General features: G+C 48.9%; 1 protein-coding gene across 4 annotated transcripts in view; it reads right to left on the bottom strand.

The window, feature by feature from the left end:
• The window catches only part of LOC139056247 (uncharacterized), a 42,089-nt gene extending 22,992 nt beyond the window's left edge, over positions 1-19,097 (bottom strand). For 2 of the 4 annotated variants that reach the window (XM_070534316.1, XM_070534313.1), the window contains exons 1-3: positions 18,968-19,097; positions 10,876-10,980; positions 5,468-5,579 (exon numbers count right to left, since the gene is read on the bottom strand). In XM_070534316.1, the coding sequence (XP_070390417.1) occupies positions 5,468-5,566 (99 nt within the window). In that variant the 5' untranslated portion in view covers positions 5,567-5,579; positions 10,876-10,980; positions 18,968-19,097. Of the gene's footprint in view, positions 1-5,467; positions 5,580-10,875; positions 10,981-15,764; positions 15,858-16,197; positions 16,364-18,967 lie in introns of those variants that run through there. The other 2 variants (XM_070534315.1, XM_070534314.1) reach the window with 2 other exon arrangements.
• Positions 19,098-21,020: the final 1,923 nt, after the last annotated feature.

A 21,020-nucleotide genomic window follows, 5' to 3' on the forward strand; every position in this document is an offset into this window, starting at 1 on the left:
GATTTCTAAACCCTTGTGGCAAAAATGGGACTTAATATCAAACTCCCCCTGTGTGATTGTACGATTATTGGAGCGATCGGATGGCCGCCGCCAAAAGCGCAAAAGGTTCCTACGTTGACATTCCTTATTGGCAATTCGAGAAGCTTTAGTAGTTAAAAATTAAATTATAGGTTTTACGTGACAATACCACTGTGATTATGGGGTACGCCGTAGCTGGGACTCCGGAAATTTCGACCCCCCGGGGTTCTTTAACGTGCACCTAACACGGGTGTTTTCGCATTTCGCCCCAATCGAAACGTGGCCGCCGTGGCCAGGATTCGATCCCGCGACCTCGTGCTCAGTGCCGTTAGTGTTGCTGGCAACACTGTCTGAAGAGACAAAGATGGCTACGTTATCCAGGTTCCCGGGGGCTCTTTCACTTGATGCTACGCTCACGTGTTTCTCGTTTGTGGCGCCCAATCAACATGTTTCATCGAAGCCGAAAGCATCCTTGCTGCTGGTTACCTCATTCTGGTCGTTCTTAAGGAATCACAACCAAATCCTGGGCATACGTCACATCACAACCAAATCCTGGGCTTTCTGTATGACCCCGAATTTCAAGCTGCCGTAGGGCAGACTCTCCGCACCGAAGGAGTCACGAGTAGGAGTGCCGCAAGGCGCAGTCCTCTCCCCTTTACTGCTCAACTTGGTGATGGCACCAATCTGCTATCGCCTGGCTGAGGTGCCTGGACATCGCTTCAGTGTTTATACGGACGACGTCACAATATGGGCCAACGGGGGCTCCGACGGCGACCAGTCCGATGCCATTCAAGCCGGACTCGATACCACTGCAACATTTCTAAAGGAGGTCGGACTCGTGCCTTCTGTTGACAAAACTAACTTGTAGTATGGGGCACAAAAGCAGCCCGTTCTGCCTCGTGATTTTCATTCACCTTAGATGGCGAACAAATATCTTAGCAAGACAGTGTTCGAGTTCTAGGCATCTACATCGATGCAGAGGGTGGTGCAGCAACATGGCATCGCAACATCACTCGAACCTGGCATCAGATACTCCGCCTAATCCGCTGCATCGCGTCCAAAAACTGGGAAAATCAGGAGCGAACGTCCCATCACCTCGTCACTGCTCTACCAATTTCGCGTACTGTGTACGGCTATAACATCTAAAGTCTGACCAAACAGCAACGACAAAAACTCCAATCGCTCAACCACGAAGCCATGAGGGTTGTCACAGGCCTGCCGCGTTCCAAACCCTTACACCGCCTTGCCCAAATGACCCACATGAATCCGAACGAGGCAATTGCCGGGGCTGCCAAGGATTCACATCAGTTCCGACTAAGATCCACGATATCCGATCGCAGCATCATCTCGCTTCTTCATTTGCCAGTCCCCTCAACGCATCTGCCCCTGTTCCGTGGGATTGTCCCATGACCGGGAACTCTCCACAGATTACAGAAACGTGAATGCCGATCACGCCGAGAGGCAGTTCTCTTACAGAAGGCGGCATGAAACAGGCGTTCGCGACGCTCTTGCCCATCACCAGGCTGTCTACATCGCCGCCGCCCTCAGCGACGAAGCTTCAGCCTTGGCGTACTATTGAACACGTACCGCCGCGGCCTGCTTCTCCTGCATGCCGCCCTGCCTGCAACCAACCATTAACGGCAGAAGTAGCTGCGATATCCTCTACATGCGACGCCGTCCTCAAGCCTCCTTTTGCAGCTTTCACTCATCACACTGTTTACATATACTCGCAGGCCTCCATAACGGCCTGCGTGCGGCTGCACTCGCGCAATGGTGCTGTTCTCTCCATACACCTGGCGATGCGAATCGCCCACGAGGCTGGCCACACTGTCCGCCTCACATGGAACCAGCTTTTGAATCAGCAACATATATTCTAGCACTGCAGGAGAGCGATAGCCACTCTTCCCGCTACTATGAGGCCTCAGGATTTGGACGCCTGGCGCCAGCCTGCGTCTCATATTCCAGTCATTACTTCGATTTCTACAAGACTCGAAGATGGTCAATAATATCTGAACTGACCTTGTCCCTCCATCCACCCTGACGGATCCACTTCCTGGGGCAGGAAACCTTCTATGGTTACTTCAATAAACCTTAACACAGCAACAGAACAACATTTAAGCGCCGAAAAGGTAGAAATCGTTGCACTGTGCTTGCCAACGCCAGGAATAAATTCCTAAATTCCTCTTTGGCGTTCCAGAATGCTCCTCGCACGGGCGCGGCAGCGACGCGTCGCGAGTTGGCGCGTGGCCATGATTCTTTCTTTATATAGTTTTTATTTACCAGCTTTAACAACAGGCCTTTATTTTGTATCATTGGTGGCGCCTTCAGGGCACCAAAGCGGCAACGGGAATATTAAAGCTAGAGTCCGGACTGGTCCTTAGGTTAGGCCTCGCCGAGGCCTGCGCGTTGTTGAGACTTTGAGGTGGTGCCGTAGCGCTCGTCACCCGTTTCGTGACAGAGCGTTGCCAGCTCTCTAGTCGGTAGCGAAGACTCCGAGTCAGGCGCCGGTGAGAACAACAAAAAGGGACTTTATACACTATATACGGGTCAATATACAGGACAAGGTCGGATCGGCACTGGGGCTGAGAGCTAACAGCAAACGCGACTGTTCCCGCACGGCGACGTCCGGCGAGACTCCAGCGCGTAACACATCTCAGTCCACTCGAGAGCGGCACTCGGCTCACGGTGGTTCGGTGGATCCGGTTCTCGAGGCGGCAACGTTGGGGCTTATAAAACCCCGAGAAACGGTTGTCGCTCAAACGGCGCAATACAAAGCCAGCACCTGGCGGTCGTCCGAGAGGTCCAACCAGCAACCACGCTGGCCACCTGCTTCAAGTATGCCGCGCGCGGTGACCTCCAGGGGAAAGGGAAACCGGCGCCTGGCTGTCTACCAATTTGCTGCACGTTTGGACATATCGCACGCCGATGCTCCTCCACAGGAGGCCGCTGCCTGGCGGCGCAGCATCTTGACTTGCCACGAGAGCGTTAGGGCGCTGTGTCTTGCGGCGCAGCACCGGGTTTGTCCAAAGGGCGTTCGCAGGATAAATTATGCATCTTGTAGATTCGGAATCCGTGCTGGTTGTACGGGCACCACAGCGTGCCAGGGGAGTATAAGATCAGCAGTCCACGATAGCGGGCAGCCAGAGTGAGAATTCCGAGATCCCGCACCGGCTACTTTATTATAATCTCGGGCGCTCTCCTGAGGTCTCACTTCTCCGGTTTCGTGTGCCAAACTGGAGCAGTACTTGCAAAAAAAAAAAAAATCTATCGTCGCGACGAAAAAAGCACCCCGCTACGATAACAGCACCCCGCGACTTCTACAACTTACCGCGCCCGTGCGAGAGCATCACGGAACGTCATCGAGGAGTCGCGTCCATCCGTCCGTCCTGTCCAGCGAGCCCCACCGGATTTTTTAAAATATACACTCTTTCACGCGAGCAGAAGGCGAAAAAAATTCATCTGCGATTACGATACTCCCTGATGCGAAATTTCAGCGCAGCTGTATAACCTGTTTCCGTTTCGCGATATATAGGTTCGCGCGGACAATCTGTCTCGCGCGGCACTTGGCACACGGAGCGAAGCGTGGCGCGACGGCCTCGCTAATCGTGAAGCGTGGGCTCGGTTCACAGCAGCCACCGCAGACGGACGTCCGTTCGTGCAGCGCTCCGTCCATACAGACGGCGCGCTCCACTCTGGCGCCATCTCGCAGTCATCGTCGCCACAAAGCACGCGCCGTGCAGGGCACTATGCTTTTCTGCTCACGCTTTCGCCATGCGCTCCCCTCCTCCGCTTTCATCCTTGCAATCTCTGCGCTATCGCCGCATCTCATATTCCGCTGCACTCAGTGTCGCTCTTTGATCATTCGCTGTTGTGCCCGTTCGCTCGGTTACGCCCACACTCGCGCTACGAGGCCGTAAAGAATCAGGTTTATAGACACCGGGTTAATTGTGGGAGTATCGTTCATTGACCGAACTACAGCATTTGGTACTCTGAACCAGTCTATTCTTTTGTATAAACTACAGTGACCTACGGCATCACTGGTCCTTCATGGGTAGCGAACTAACTGGTCTCAAGTTGAACATGGCAACGGTCACCGTTCATCGGCTAACTATCAGCTTTGGTGTTCCTCAAGGTTGTATTATTAGGTCCCTTACTGTTCCTGTTGTTCATAAACAATCTACCCGACACGCTTACCAGTCGCACGTTCCTCTTGTATGCCGATGACACAACCGTTTATTCATCTCACTAGTGATTGACAGTATTGCAAGATCAGCTGAACGCTGAACTTGGCAACATCAGAAGGTGGTGCTCACTAAAGCACCAAATTATCTTCAAATAAGTCCTTCCAAAACACGTTTTGTTTCGGTTCATAACCTACAATCAAATATTGCACCTCCCATAGGTGTATAATTAAGTAATCATATACTGCCAATATCTGACAGAGTCGCAATTTTGGGTGTCATTTTAGACAAGCTATTAAATACGCATGCTTAACTCTCTTCTAAATTAAATTTCATTTTGTATTCACTTTATCATCAAAACACGCAGGTATTTTCAGCCTAATATTCTTCGCTCATCGCATCGTTCTCACATACATTGCCATTTATCATACTGTAAGCAGACGCTGCGCAAGCGAGGTGGCGCGCATGAGCACATCTCGATGGGCACTCGGCCTTCCTATCGGCCAAGAATTCGCGTAGCTTCCACAGTGCTGCAACCAGCCAGCTATTTTACTCCATAGCGCCGACGCATTACATCCGTTACAGGAAGTACACCGGCATAAAACACTTCCGTGCTACAAAGCACTTGTTGTATGTGGCTACTATCCGCCGGTCATACAGGCGGAGGACAAAGCCGGTCCGCACCACGCAGCATGGTCAGACTGGATCGTATGAGCGCGAAGACGCACACAGGCCCTGTCGGGCACAAAGCAAACGCTGCGCAATATGCACTACACCTGCATGTAGCTGCGCTCTGCTACGTAGCGCAGATACGGCAGGGTGCCCCGACGAGTCCACTGGCTCAGCGCAGTGCTGCTCGCTCATGACAACCGCGTTTGGCTTACGTTTGGCGCGTCGCAGGCGCCAAATCGGGGGCATATGGCGTCTACATTAACACCCGAATTCAAACGTAACTGCGCGCCACGGTGACATATAAACGGCGGTGCCTTGCGAGCATGCCTCGCCCTGTCGTAATTTTGGCAGTGAAAGGCATCCGCTTCTGGTGAATGCATCGAAGTACTTTTCGTGACACGGTGTTTGTCAAATAGCCTATTTTAACTTCGAATGCTTCTCTCCACTTCGATAAACATTAAGTGGTTCGGGGCCCGCTTAGGTGCCTCTGAATTCGTAAACTTTACGTAAAATTGGTAGAGTTGATATATATACACAATCAACTTGTGACAAAAACCAAGGAAGTGTATTTGAATTAACAGAAAGCAATCACTTACGCTGTTGTTGCACAATTGGTTTAGTGATGCAACTTTATCCTGGCTCGGGATGATGCACCGGTCCCACTCTACCATGAATTCTTCGGCCGGATTGGTCATCTTTTTGCTAAACCTGCGTGGTTGTGGTTCACACTGATTATTCGCCAGAATAAATTCGTTTCCAGGACACTGTAAAACTGTTGTAAAATTGAGCTGGGGGGTCGATAGACTACGCCTACGACCATGCCTGTAGGTATTGTGATAAAAATTGATTCAATGTTATCATTACTTACAAGCAATTGAGGCATTTCGATGAGGGTTAGTTCTTGTCTAACATATAAGGCAACACCTCCGCCACGTGATGAAGTCTGTCTTGGGTTAGATAGAAAATGATAACCGGAAATCGGAATGTGTTCGCTGTTTCTCAGCCATGTTTCGGAGAGCGCAATGATGTCGTAGGAAAACCGATGCTGCGCTAAAAATGCGCACAATAAATCTTTGTTTCTATCCAGGCTTCTGATGTTGCAGTGAAGTATAGACATGCATGGTTTTGCATGAAATTCGGTGTTAACTTCGGTGATTGAATATGCCATAACGATGAAAAGCAGTAGCTAGTTAGATATATGAACACTAGACAACGTTGGCTAGGTCTTCTTCATTTCTTATGTGCAGTACAGTGGAATTTTCAAGCTTCCTCATTAGGATCTTAGATTGTGACACCCAAGCGAACTTCCAGTTTTTATCCCGCTTCGTTTGTATGGCTTTGCCGAGCAAGGTCTTGTACTCTTGACAAAGATGCTCATTGATGTACACAGGTTCGTTCTTTTCAAGACCAAGTGACGATGTCGTTGACCTGTTACATTTAGCACTCTGCAGTATACGGTCACGAACGTTCCTGGAAACAAACTTAACGACAATGTTTGGTCGTCCTTTGTCTTTTGTCGGAACCCGATGAACCACATCAATGTCTTCCAGTCGAAGCCCCTCCTTCAGGCATGTGGCTATCTTCAGCATCATATCGGGTAATGATTCTTCAGAAGATGCAGGGACGTTCTTGATTTCTAAGTTGTTCCGACGGCTGTACTGTTTTAGCTCTATCATTTCCTTCCTCATGCTCTTTACTTGAGTGTTTAATTCCTTTATATCTCGACTGTGCTCGGACTGCTTCTCCTTTACCTCAGCGAGTTCGCTGCACACACCTTTCACATCTGCTCTGAGTTGCTCAAATATGGTGTTCATGTGGGTCATGGAATCTTTGAGTCCTTTCATATCGGTAGATGACTTCTTGTTATCATCAGCTATACCTTTGATGTCTGCTCTGATGATTGTAGTGATCTGTTCAAAGCGCAAAGTAACATCAACTAGAGCCTTAGCCAGTTCTTTTACAGTCGACGGTAGTTTGTCAGCAAGCATCTGTCCAAGGCTTTTTCAAGGATTATCACCCATATTTGACAATAAACAGCAGAAACAGAGCGATCCAGGAGCCTAAGAATAATATCAAGCAGAAAAAACAGCTGTAGAACGTACCTGCAGAAAGCAGTAGAAAAGGCTTAGTTTCGAGCTGTTTCCTGCAGCTGCCTGGATCGCTCTGAATTGTGGCCGATGAAGGTCGGGCACGTCCTTTTAAGCGGTAGCCAGTTGCGCAGAAACGGCTGAAGTCTTGATATGCGCATGAGATGCCACTGCCACACCAAGTCACTGGATCTTCCGTATCAGGTTGTACACGTGTATGTAGTCTTCCCGCGAACGCCTAATGCGAAGTGTCCCACTGATCTTTGGTTGCCATCTTGTCCTCATTGTACCCCTGATTTCAATCAAACAACCGCATTTCAAAATGCAAGTCCTGGAACCATTCCACCTTTCCACATACGCCGAAGCACCCTGTACCTATTGTATCACCATAGCGCTTTATGTTTCATTATGGCAGCATTTCTCTTCCCACTTTACTGTTGTTTATTCCTGTGTTTCCCTATATCTCTTGGCATCGTTCGTCCATATACCAAGGCATTTATGTTCTTTCACGCTAGGTATTTCCTGGCCCTGTATTGACACGCTGTGACTACCGAAGCTCTCCCTGTCAGCGCTCGTTAGTATCACGATGCAGTACTTCGCTTCGCCGGTCCTATCTGACGTAGTTAAAACAGACGTCTGGGCGAGTCGGTAAGACATGTTTGAAACAGAGCAGCGCGGTGTTCACGGGGACTAGCAGGGAGAAACGACACGGACGAGCGCTGTGCGTGTCGTTTCTCCCTGCTTCTCCCCGTGAACACCCCGCTGCTCTGTTTCAAATCTGACGTAGTAGTTCTGGGGAAACCCGCAAGGTGGAGAGAAGTAATTAATAAAGGGAAAATCAGACATCCACCTGTTCGCAGAAATTGCTACAAAGTAAATCCTTACGGGTTCCTCGAAAGAAAAGCAAGTGCTATGAACGGGTGGATGTCCGATTTTCCCTTTATTAATCGCTCCTATCTCCACCACAAGCTGGTTGCTGCACTGCCAAAGGTACGAAGCGTACACAGGTAATATCCCTGCGCAGCGGTATATAGTTCCGGGCGTAACTGGTTGATTGGTGGGTATACACAGGAGTTTTATTTGTTATTGCTACATGATACGGTACAGCGATACGTGGCATGTTAGGAACTATGTGCATCCATGTCGTATCTCCGAGAATTACTGTGGCAGTTACCGCCGGTAACCGTAATAGGTAACCCTAACCGTGGACATGGCAATGCCGACCACCCGTTTTGATTTGAATTCGCGCTTGTTACTGGCTCTCGCCGCTGTCACCAAGAAACAAGCGGCGAAATGCGTGAACGCCAAGTTTCATCTCAAGCTGAGGTCTCGATAGCTGAGGTGTGGATATGCTAATTAGGCATGGCTTGTGGTAATTATTGAGATCGGCTGTTTGTTTTCACGCTGCTAGGACGCCAGACACCGCACCGAGCCGTAAAACTGGTTTGGTTTCTAGTTAGCAGATGGCGCCACAGCATTAGCAACAGATCAGTAAGAGGCGATTGGAAGATTGGCGGAAGGAGGGAAACTACGAACAACGAAGGCGTACAAAAACAAAGTTCACAATAGGGGTTCAGAAACTTTGATAGCGGGAATTCATCGTGGTTCTTTTTTTTTGCTTCTTTAACATAGGTAGGACATTAGGCAATAAAATAATGAGCTTGGTGGGGCAACCCACCACCCCGTTCCAAAGGGGACGCTCATAACATCAATCCATCCATCCATGGTGATGCATTGACGATGCGGAACGCTATAAAAGCCTAATTGTTTACTGGATCATTTAATTTACTACCCTGCTCAAGCATGGCACATGATGAAAGTAGTGAGCGAACGCGAAGTAGACGCCGAGTAGGCGCTGTGGCGCAGGTGAACATTTTCAAGAGCATTAACCCGTACTACTTGCTAAGGAAGCGGCAAGGTAATTGCAACGAAAGGGTGCAGGTAAAGCGTATGCCTGGGGCCGTATTCTGAAACGTTCGCCTTCCGCGATAGTCACGTTCAATAAATCAAGCGACTGCTTACCCGTGACGTCACCGTGCACTACCAACACGCGCGCTCGAACGCTTCACATCGCATGAGAGCGTATACCTTGCGAGTGCAGAGTGGCGCGGGTGTTTTTTTCGCGTAGTGGCCGCAGTACCGGTACTGCGCACTGACCACGGTTGATTACGGCCACTTTAGGTAAAATAAATTGAAAAAGGAAGTGTGAAATACTTTATTTTAAACGAATCCACAAATATCGCCACGAAACAACGCGTGTAAGAAGCCAGCAAAAACACTAATATAAAGTACCACTTCTGATCTCTCCTACACACCACCAACCCTATTCAATACACGTGGAGAGCACCCATCGACACCATGACGTTAAAATGACGTAGGCCGGAACTAATAGATGGCGCTGTTTATTAAACGCCATGAGTAACTACTTAAGAGTAAAACACAAAATCAGGATAGAAACTATTTATGATAACCCAAAGAGAAGCTCATTACTTTTCGAAGCGAGATCAGGATCCCTTAGAACACGCACCTATAAAGCGAGATATAAGAAGGAAGAAGAAGCATGTTCTTGCTGCGGAAAAGCTAGGGAAACGATGGAGCACGTTTTATTAGAATGTGAAGACGTCTGCCCAGCGGTCAATTTAGGCACTAATGGCCTCCTTGAAACCCTTGAGTTCAGCAAGAGCAGGGGAAAAGTAAACATGTCCGCAATAGAGATTAGTAAGAGGCGATGGGAAGATTGGTGGAAGTAGGGAAACGACACAAAACGGAGAACTACAATAGGAAAGTTCGCAATATGGGGTCAGAAAATTTGGGTGTGCTATTTCGTAGCGTTTTCTTTTTCTTTTTTAACCAAGGTAGGACATCAGGCAGTATAATAGCAAGATCTTGGAGGCGCAACCCACCGCCCAAACCCACCGCCCAAACAGGCAATCCGCGCGGAGACGTGGCCAAGGCGATAGTTTCGCGGAAGGCGAACGTTTCAGAATACGGGTCCTGCTGTCGCATGCATGTAGGCGCAGCTCATGGTTACTGCGTCGAACTTTTACGTCAATTCACAACCATGGAGCATGTAACAGCGAGGCAAGCAGACGCGGCGCGGATGAGCACATCTCGAGGAGCATTCGGCCTTCCTATTGGCTAAGAATTCGTATAGCATCCAAAGTGCTGCAACCAGCTAGCTATTTTATTCATTGGCGCCGACGTTACATCCGTTACAGGAAGTCGATCGCGAACTCCGGTGTGGCTACTATCAGTCGGTCATGCAGGCGGAGCACAAAGCCGGTCCGCACCACGCAGCATGGTCAGACTGGATCGTACGAGCGCGAGGACCGCACTCGGGCCCTGTCGCGCACAAAGCAAACGCTGCGCAATACGCACTACATCTGCATGTAGCTCCGGTCTGCTACGTAGCGCACATACGGCAGGGTGCCCCGAAGAGTCCACTGGCTCAGCGCTGTGCTGCTCGCTCATGACAACCGCGTTTGGCTTACGTCTGGCGCGTCACAGGCACCAAAATCGGGGGCAGTGGCGTCTACATTAACACCCGAATTCAAACGGGAACTGCGCGCCACGGTGACATATAGACGGCGGTGTCTTGTGGGCACGTCTCGTTCCGTCGTAACCTTGGCAGTGAAAGGCATTGAAGGAAGTGTCGGGAACGCCACGTTTGATTGCCAATAAATCCGCTTCTGGTGAACGCATTGAAGTACTTTTGGTGACAAAGTAATTATGAGATAGCCTATTTTAACTTCAAATGCCTTTCTCCACTTCGATAAACATGTAAGCGGCTCAGGGCCCGCTTAAGTGCCTCTGAATTCTTAAATTTTACGTAAAATTGGCACAGTTGGCGTATGCACTAACAGCTTGTGAGGAAAAGCAAAAAAGTGTATTTGAAGTAACAGAAAGCATTCACTTACGGAGTGCTCGTGGTGCCTCGCGTTGATCGCCTGCAACTTCGGTAGACTGGCACGGATGTGCCCGTCAACTTCAGCACAGAACTGCTTCGCTGTCATTGTGGCCATCTGAAAAACATGGTGAGACAATCAATATAAGAACAAAGAAAAACTGCGCAAAAAAGGGACAAGACAGAGAAAGAATAATGTCATACCAACTAGCCCCTCACCGTACGCTTCTAGAGAAATCAAGCCGGAACACACTTAAAGGGTTACCGAGCCGCCCCCATCTTTTGTCCTAGCTCTAATTAGAGCATGACGTCTCCTTGTTCTCCATGCCCGCCAGCCTCCCACGACCGCGCCCTCGAGCGTAGCCCTTTTTAGGGCTCCCAATGGAGCGGGCCTTACCTTAGCTTTGTCATTTCTGCTACATTCGATATGTAACATATCAACCTCGCGCTTCTCCATCATGGAAGCCAACGACTCACCATCCGTCAACATCGGAGCAAGTGACCTTGTCTGTTACCGGAACTTCGAGGCACTTCTCAAAGAAAGCGGCACGATTTTACGATCCCGCCAACCCTGCTCGTCCTCCACGGTTAAGCGAGCGCGAAAACCCCGAATTACAAGCTCCGGCCGTGGACGCCCACCTCCCAGAAGGATCCTGGCGAAAACTTCATTTGCGGAAGCGCAAGGAAATCCCACAGCCCATTCTCAGTCTCCTGTTGCTGAAGAGTCGGCGCCAATGCAAACGTCTCAGAGTTTCCCCACTGGTGAACCTCTCAGCGTCCCTGAGGCGGAGGACATAACCCCAGTAGTGAGCTTTTACTTTGCTTCACCCGTCACTGTGGATCACCTCGCTTCAGAGAGGCAACCGTCCACCTCTGACACACGCCTACCTCTCACTCCCGAGGACGTCCTTCCGGCCTCCTCCGACAGTGACGGGGAAAGTAACGTATCAAGTCCCGGCACGTCCACGAGCGGTGCCAGCACATCGCCGGTCTCATCACTTCACGAAATCGCCTCCCCACAACCATCACCCTCTACTGACAGTTGCGAGCTTACGACCACTACTACCAGTGACGAAAGTTCGACTTCAACCTTCGCCAGTGAAGACATCATCCCCACTGGCCTCTGAACTTTGCGCCGAGAACGCAACCCATCCCGCAGCCAGTCCCGCTGCGGAATGTCACGATGGCACGCACGTACGCTGCGACGAACAAGTATCTTCGCCCTCCTGCAATGCAGCAAGCACGGCAGCGGAGTAAAAAGTACTGCGCATCAGCTCAGCTTGCGATCCTGATTCACCATGTCTAGTGGATTACGAGGCAACTGACTCGTCTGCAAACGCGGGCGACTCACCTCGAGCGCGCCCCGCGAAACACATCGTAGCGTCGTCTGCTAGCGGCGCCGCTGCGCATGCGTGTGACTTTACATTTGACGTGTGACGTTTACATTTTTGTACCTATGCAACGGCCAGGAAAATATCTCAGTGACGCTGTCCTTCATTCCAATGTACTGCGCAGGAGCAGCTGTCACCGGTTGCGTATTGTAATTGCATCGAAATCGTAGTCGCAACAGAGATCACATATAAAGATCAGCAGTTCTGCAAAATATACATTAGAAATTCGAAGTACTATGGAATACACAAATGCGAAGATAAAGATTGATAAAAAGCAAAAAAGTGTCACTGGAAACTAAGTTCACTGCATGTATTCACAAAATCTCGCAACAAGATATTTATATATACGTATAAGCAACCAATAAATCTACGTATCTAAGCCGAAAAGCTGAATCATTTTTCATGTAAACACTTGAGCTGGAGCCTCCGACAAGCTTGATATTAGGCTTGTTTTAGGTTTTGATATTAGGCTGACAAGCTTTTGTCCGCGCTTTTCAACCGCTACCGCAAGCATCGGAAACGGTTCGGTCTGCACCACGCTGTATACTCCATTTCAGACCTCAGGGGTGGTGTTCTGCAAGAGTCCACCTAGTGGACTGTCCATTTCGGCTACTGCTGATTGGGTGGGGTCGCTCGTCTCCTCTTCCCTCGTGCAGCTGCTTCCAATCAGCAGTGGTCGAGATGGACAGTCCACTCGGTGGACTCTTACAGAATACCACGTGCAACGCTCTGCAAGCTACGCAATAAGTTCGGTGACGAGAATGTATCACTCCGCGCGTTGCCTCCGGGCTGAGCACATCATAATTGGATTTCTCCGCTCTTTCTGCGCATGCGCGAGAAGCAATGGTTGCGAAAAGAAATGTGGGGACTTTTGGTGCTTAAAATTTCTCTTCGCATAAGTACTACGGGGAAGAAGGTTGTTAGCTCCGTTCGTCCCTGGCCGAGCTGGCAGCACAATCGACAGAATGCGTAGCCGGCAAGGCGAAGAAGCCGTGTCCAAGGTGAGTTTGTTGCTATTTTGTTGCGACGGTAGCATATTACATTTTAATAGTCGCAGGGGGATACGTTTGGAAGTGAGTTGTCTTCTCGGATGGCTTTAGCGGCAAAGCATTACATCGTGCCGATGCATTGCTCATTGGTGTCGTTGAGCAAGGTCAGCATACTGCCCACTTCAGGAGATTCGCGGGAACGGAAACAGTTTATGAATTCGACTGCCGTGCCAATGCGAGTTTGTCGCGTGTTCTTTTTTTTCGGCGGTAGCTAATTAAACTCATAGTCGCAGGGGGATGCGTTTGGACGTGAGGCGTTTTCTCGGATGACTTTAATGGCAAGCATTACGTCGTGCCGATGCATTAGTTCTTAATGTAACTGAGCATACAACACACTTGGAGATTCGTCGGAATGGAACATATTGTACTCTGTATGTGAAAGTACTAAAACTTGCATCGACATGCAATCTGAGCCTTAGATCGTTGTGAGAGCTGTGCAGCCACACTGGCAAAACACTACGCCCAGCGGATGAACACGGAACAAACTTATGCTAAAGAAAAATGTTCGTCATGCATTTTCATAGCAGTAGACCGTTGTGAAAGCTGTACAGTAACACTGATATTGGCTACGTGGCGCAGATTCGTAGCGATTCTGAGGCGCTTGTGCGCAAGGGTAATTAATGAAGGAGCGTGTGTTACTAATCCCGGCTGTTACGATGTCTAGCTCATATACGGGCCTAGTAAATTATGTGCAGTCAGTCAAAAAACATTTATGCAGGTGTCCACGCTCCTGAAAAAAAAAGAAAAATGCAATTCAGTGATGATCGACCCTCTGGAGGGTCGATCAATTCAATTCAAATGCAATTCAGTGATGACCCTCTGGAGATGGATCCGCACCTATGTAAGCACAGCCGGCTCATCAGTCACAAACAAGGAGCTGAAGCGAACTTTTTAATGCTCATTATACGACATTGATAGCGATTAACTTGCACTAAACTAAATAAATTAACTAAACTTAAAAAAATAATTGCACTGAACAGTGAGACTTCGTCTTAATACGCAATGCTTATGTGGCGAACAGGAGAGCAAAAGGTGAAAACGTTATCATACATGGCAAGTCATCCATGTAGTGGAAAGTTCTCTTCGGCTCCTGCTTTGTGACTGATGAGCCGACTGTGCTTACATAGGTGCGGATCCATCTCCAGAGGGTCATCACTGAATTGCATTTTTTTTACAGGCGCGTGGACGCCTGCATTGTGTTTTTTGACTGACTGCACATAGGTTGCCAGGCTTTTTATCAATTTTAAATCACCCACACAGGCGTACGTTATCCTCTTCATTTGGTAAAGAGGGGTAAACATCGACAAATTGATGCAGCTCAAATAGCTTGAACATGTATGCGTTTCCTATCCGCAGTGACGAACGAAATGGCTCGAGCGTTGCAGAATGCCGTTTGCTTAAAGTCAGCTTCGCCGTAAGGCAACAATGTCGCACAATCAAACATGCGCAGTGTATTGCGGCGAAGTATACCAAGAGTGGAAAGCGGCCACTGACAGAGCACATAGTGTGATACGTGCGCACCTGCCGTCATGTCTCCTGTCGCAGTACAAGCACGGAGACGCCGAACAAGTGTACTGGCAGGCCTTCAGAGCTATTTTGCACGCGGTTGTAGCGATCTAAGCCCTTGTTTCGCTTTATAGAGCGCCCCGTACATGAGCTAGTCATCGCAACAGCCGGGATTAGTAATATGCGCTCTTTCATTAATTACCCTTGCGCACAAGCGCCTCAGAATCGCTGCGAATCTGCAGCACGTAGCCAATAATATCAGTGTTACTGTACAACTTTCCAAGGGTCCACATCTATGATATTGCATGACGACCATTTTTCATTAGCATACATTTGTTCCGTATTCATCATCAGGGCGTAGTGTTTTGCCATTGTGGCTGTACAGCTCTCACAACGATCTACGGCTCAGATTGCATGGCGACGCAAGTTTTAATACTTTCACATACAAAGTACAAAATGTTCCATTCCCACGTACCTCCAAGTGTGTTGTATGCTCAGTTACATTAAGAACTAATGCATCGGCACGGCAGTTGAATCCATAAACTCTTTCCGTTCCCGCGATTCCCCTGAAGTGTTCGGTATGCTCAACGAAACTAGTGAACAATGCATCGGCACGACGCAATGCTTTGCCATTGAAATCATCCGAGAAAACGCCTCACGTCCAAACGTATCCCCCTGCGATTATCAGAATTTAATATGCTACCGCCACACAAAAAAAAGAAAAAAAACAACGAGGTCGCATGAGCACGGCAGTCGAGTTCATAAGCTGTTTCCGTTCCCGCGAATCTCCTGAAGTGCGGTATGCTGACCTTGCTCAACGACACTAATGAACAATGCATCGGCCCGATGTAATGATTTGCCACTAAAGTAATCCGAGAAGACACCTAACTTCCAAACGTATCCCTCTGGGTCTATAAAATTTCATATGCTACCGTAGCAACAAAATAGCAACTCACCTTGGACACGGCTTCTTCGCCTTGCCGGCCACGCATTCTGTCTGCCAACTCGATAGGGACAAACGGCGCGACGAACTTTCTTCCCCGTAGTACCTAGGCGAAGAGAAATTTCAAGGACCGAAAGTCCCCACATTTCTCCCTCGCAACCACTGTTCCTCGCGCATGCGCACAAAGAGCGGAGAAATCCAATTTTGATGCGCTCGGCCTGGCTGCGCGTCAAAGACGTATGCTCGCGCTTGCTTGCACGTGAAGCTGCCGCGACGGCCTGCCAGAAAACAACAACAACGCAATGAAAAACAATTTGATCTAAAACAACGCATTAGATAACCGTATAGCGCAGTTTGTTTCTGAGGATTAAGACGTTTTTCATTCAGTACTCAGCCTATACCAAGAACAGTTTCGCACAGTTACGATCAAGAATGCAGCATCGCACCCGAGGCCCGCCGATGTAGGGGCCCAGCGTCTGGGAGGACGACGCCGAGAGGCTGGCGGAGTCGCTTCTTCGTGGTGAAAGGGTCCGGTCAACGTGGCGGTTATTCGGGTTGTATAGCATTTTAAGGATATGTTGCATCACGCCATTGGCTATCACCTTTAAGGATATGTTGCGTCACGCCATTGGCTATCACCCAGGTGGCGTGATCACACCTGACAAACGTCCAAGGAAACGCTAAAATCCCACGCGCTTGAAAGTGAAGTATTAAATCACGGAGAGAACAGATGCCTTTGGGAGGCTTTCCGTTTGCACTGGAGTAACATTTCGAACTGGCGATGCCCCTTGATGCGACAAAAGTTGAAAGTTCTGTTCCTGGCCGGACAATTTCTCAAGACGCAAGTGGCACACGCCGCCACAATGGTAACATCGACCCATTTAATGTGTAGAACACGAACGATTTCCATTCGGCCGATTGTCCCTGCTTCGAACGCCGTCCTGTGATGCGTCGGGAAGGCATTCGAGGACGCTCGGCTATCTTGAGTACGCTGACCCATCTTGCCGGGCAGGAGGCCATGGCCATATTGACCAGAACGCCGCGCCGCCGCTCCGCCATCTTGCGCACCTCCGACTGGCTGAACATTCTCGGCGTCGCCGAACGCTTGGTTGGCGTTCTGCGTCGCCCCTAATTCTCGGCCCATTTTTTCGGCTTTATCCAAGGTGAAATGTTCGCCATAAGTTAAAGCGAGCGATTTATCCTTGAGGGCCGTAACGTTTTCCATGAAACGCTCACCCGGCAGCTGCTTCGGCTTGTGAACAGATGTCTCAGCGCCAGGAAATTTGTAGTTTGCGAGATTAGCCGATCCACGAGTTTCAGCAGCTCCTCATACTTGCTCGTCGTAGCCGTTGCCTCCGTAGTCGGCGTACCGGGCTTCTGGGCCGCATTTCGTCCTCCCGTTGCAGCTGCAGTTGTCGCTTGTCTCAGACTGCTCCACTGCCGCGAAGTGTTTCCGTTGCCCTTCCCTGCCCAAAATGCTGATGAGCGTTGATGCTCGACGCTGGTCCTCCCATCCGCCCCGGCCGGCCGCTTTAATGTGCACCTGGAAAGTTTTCTTGCATCGGTACCAAGGAATCGGAGGAGTGCCAGGTATTTCGAGAAACGGAGGAAGGTTTAAAAAGACGCCGTTCTGTATTATCGCATACAGAAGTAGACCTAGGGAATCCTAAGGAAGCAGGCAATGTGGCGTCTCCGAAGATGGCCGTAGACGAAGGCCTAGACCGACGCCAACTGAAGCATTCGGAGAAGCTCCGAGTGTCATGTGAGGTAGTAGAAAAGTGACGTACATAAGCAACGTTCTCACGGCATTTGATACACGGCAAGGTTTTATAAATCGTCATCGCCATTCTGTATCATCACAAGCAGAAGTAGGACTAGGGAAGCCGAAGGAAGAAGGCCTAGGCCGACGCCAGCAGAAGCATTCGGAGAAACTCCCAAGGCATGCGAGGAATTAGGCGAGAAGTGACGTAGATAAGTAACGTTGTCACGGAATTTGAGACACGGCAGGTTCTTGTGAATCCTCGTCGCCATTCTGTATCATCGCAAGCAGAAGTAGGCCTAGCGAAGCCGAAGGAAGAAGGCAATATGGCGTCGCCAAAGATGGCCGTAGACGAAAGAAGGCCTAGGCCGACGCCAGCAGAAGCATTCGGAGTAACTCCCAAGGCATGCGAGCAATTAGGCGAGAAGTGACGTAGATAAGTAACGTTGTCACGGAATTCGAGACACGGCAGGTTCTTGTGAATCCTCGTCGCCATTCTGTATCATCGCAAGCAGAAGTAGGCCTAGCGAAGCCGAAGGAAGAAGGCAATATGGCGTCGCCAAAGATGGCCGTAGACGAAAGAAGGCCTAGGCCGACGCCAGCAGAAGCATTCGGAGAAACTCCCAAGGCATGCGAGCAATTAGGCGAGAAGTGACGTAGATAAGTAACGTTGTCACGGAATTCGAGACACGGCAGGTTCTTGTGAATCCTCGTCGCCATTCTGTATCATCGCAAGCAGAAGTAGGCCTAGCGAAGCCGAAGGAAGAAGGCAATATGGCGTCGCCAAAGATGGCCGTAGACGAAAGAAGGCCTAGGCCGACGCCAGCTGAAGCATTCGGAGAAACTCCGAAGGCATGCGAGGAATTAGGCGAGAAGTGACGTAGATAAGTAACGTTGTCACGGAATTTGAGACACGGCAGGTTCTTGTGAATCCTCGTCGCCATTCTGTATCATCGCAACCAGAAGTAGGCCTAGCGAAGCCGAAGGAAGAAGGCAATATGGCGTCGCCAAAGATGGCCGTAGACGAAAGAAGGCCTAGGCCGACGCCAGCAGAAGCATTCGGAGAAACTCCCAAGGCATGCGAGCAATTAGGCGAGAAGTGACGTAGATAAGTAACGTTGTCACGGAATTCGAGACACGGCAGGTTCTTGTGGATCCTCGTCGCCATTCTGTACCGTGGCAACCGAAGCCGGCCGACGGAGGAGCCCAGCGGACGCAGCCACTGCAGAAAAGTATCACTAGCCTCGATAGCGTTGCACCCGATTTTCTGAAACGGAGTATATATGTGAGGACACTCTCGAGACGCGATCTACCGGATAAAGTAGCAAGAACGCGCGTCCAAGAACGCGGGGTGACGGCAGCGGATACCTATCGACGGGACGACGCTTAATTATTGCCAAGAATCAAGCTCAGGCCACCCAACACCTACACAAACGCCCCAGAGTTGCGGCGCTTACCTGGAAGCGCAGAGGTGCGTCGAGCCACGGGCGGACACGTCCAGACACAAGACCAGCCAGCAGACAAATGGTTGGTTCGGGCAATGGGGGCTTACCTCGAGGGCTCGTTCCACGAGCCAGCGCGAGGTACGATCTATCTAGATGTATATGTAGAGGCTAGATGTGCGCGATGATGATGATAGTGAAACCTGAATTAATGGCATAAACCCACTGTGGGTGACAGGCCACGAACCGGGTGGTAATATGATTGAGAAATCAAATAAAGTAGTTAATAAATAAATAAATACATAATAAAAAGGGGAAATACATGAATATTCCAAGATGAGAAATAAACCGATAATAAATGACATAAAGTAGTGTATAATAAGGTAGTCAGCCTTGCCTAGATAGGAATGTCGTAACACAAACTTATTAATAAAATACACAGGGGATAGACGTAAAAATGAGCAAGTTTCGAATAATAATATTATTAATATAACTGTCAATTTTTGTTTTTGCTTTGAATTTTCAATATTTACCGCTTATTGAAGGAGAAATATATCAGTCATGGCAAATGCGAAATAATAATAGGGCAATCTTCTGGTGTCACAGAGGAAACTCTAACTGGCTCGGAAAGAGTTCTTGTGGCTGTATCCTAATACCGTTACTCCAAGTGAGAGTACAACACTACTGTGCAAAGGCAGTCCTAGATTTCGAAGCAGAATTTATAAACATAGTTTTCGATGAGTAGAAAACCACCGACACGATAATAAAAAGCGATCGATGGATTCCGGCTCATTGCAGAGGTGGCATAAAGGGGAAACCGCCTGACCACATCTGTGCCCGTAAAAGTTAATTTGTGGGATACGGCATCGCCGCCTTGTGCACGATACTTTGAATTGCCAGTTAGAGCTCCATTGTCTGTTGCAAAAATAATTTACATGCATAAAGTCTGTAGATGTTGCTAATGCGAGTTTCTTTCCTTCTTTTTTTTTTGTCTTCGGTCACGGAAAACTGCTTATACCTGGCTGCAGTGAAACGTGCAGTGGCCGGCTGCACAGATAACCATTCTGGCGGACTGGCCAAGAACAGTGTTGTTCAATATAGAAATAAGAAAAATATTTATAAATTATTGTAACAAGATTTGTGAATAGGTATATGCGAAATATTAGATATTAGCGTATTATTTTAATAGAATGGAGGAATAAATCAATAAATATATACCTAATCTATCTTGTAGAAATAACGAAACCTCTTGTTCTGATTCATAGTTGAAATCTTTGTCCTCTTACAATGAAGCCCTGGATGGCATCGACAACCTATTGAGACAGAAGCTAAATAAAAAACAGAAAAAAAGAAATGATAAATTAAAGAACCTTCTGCGCGACAGACAAGGTCTCGGAACCGCGTCCGCAGCGGGTGCCCAAACCAAAGCCACCTAGAAAAGGTGCTTTGCCCAGACCCACTAAAAAGACGCCGGACTCAAATCTTGTTGATTTTGAAAATAAAAGTTTACTCTCTCTCTCTCTTCTGCGTGACAGCCGTTGGCACTTGCCCGCAGACGCGATCTTACGATGACTGGTCGAGGCACGCCTGGCAGGTGAGTCAAAATAGACGAGCCAGACAGGCGGAATGAAAAACGAAGTGCTTTAGCATACCTGAATAGTTCACGTGGCAGGAGCATGGTGCTGCCAGACAAAAGGATGTTTCGTATGAGGGCATTATTTCGTAATAATTAACGCTGCGCTGCTTTTGACTTGCACAACAGGGAGACAAAAGTTTTGTTCCTCTGCGAGAATGTATGCACGTCTAAGTGCTTGCGTCTTGTGTTTCGACCTGTAAACAAAGGGGCACAAGAATGCACATTTCACGCTTTCAGATAGCGCTCAAAGGTGGACGAATCCGCAGTGCTGACACAAAGGAAACTGCACAGATGTTTGGAGACCAAAGAAGACGGCTGGAGAACCGGTGGTCTTTAAGGTATGGAAAAACACAGAACGAAAGAACCCTTGCTTGTTCTAAGTATATAAAGCTTTAATGATTCGGCCGCTTATCCAAGTGAACCACTCATCTC

The sequence above is a fragment of the Dermacentor albipictus genome, chromosome 2 (genome assembly GCF_038994185.2).
Source record: "Dermacentor albipictus isolate Rhodes 1998 colony chromosome 2, USDA_Dalb.pri_finalv2, whole genome shotgun sequence".
Classification (NCBI taxonomy): Eukaryota; Metazoa; Arthropoda; class Arachnida; order Ixodida; family Ixodidae; genus Dermacentor; species Dermacentor albipictus.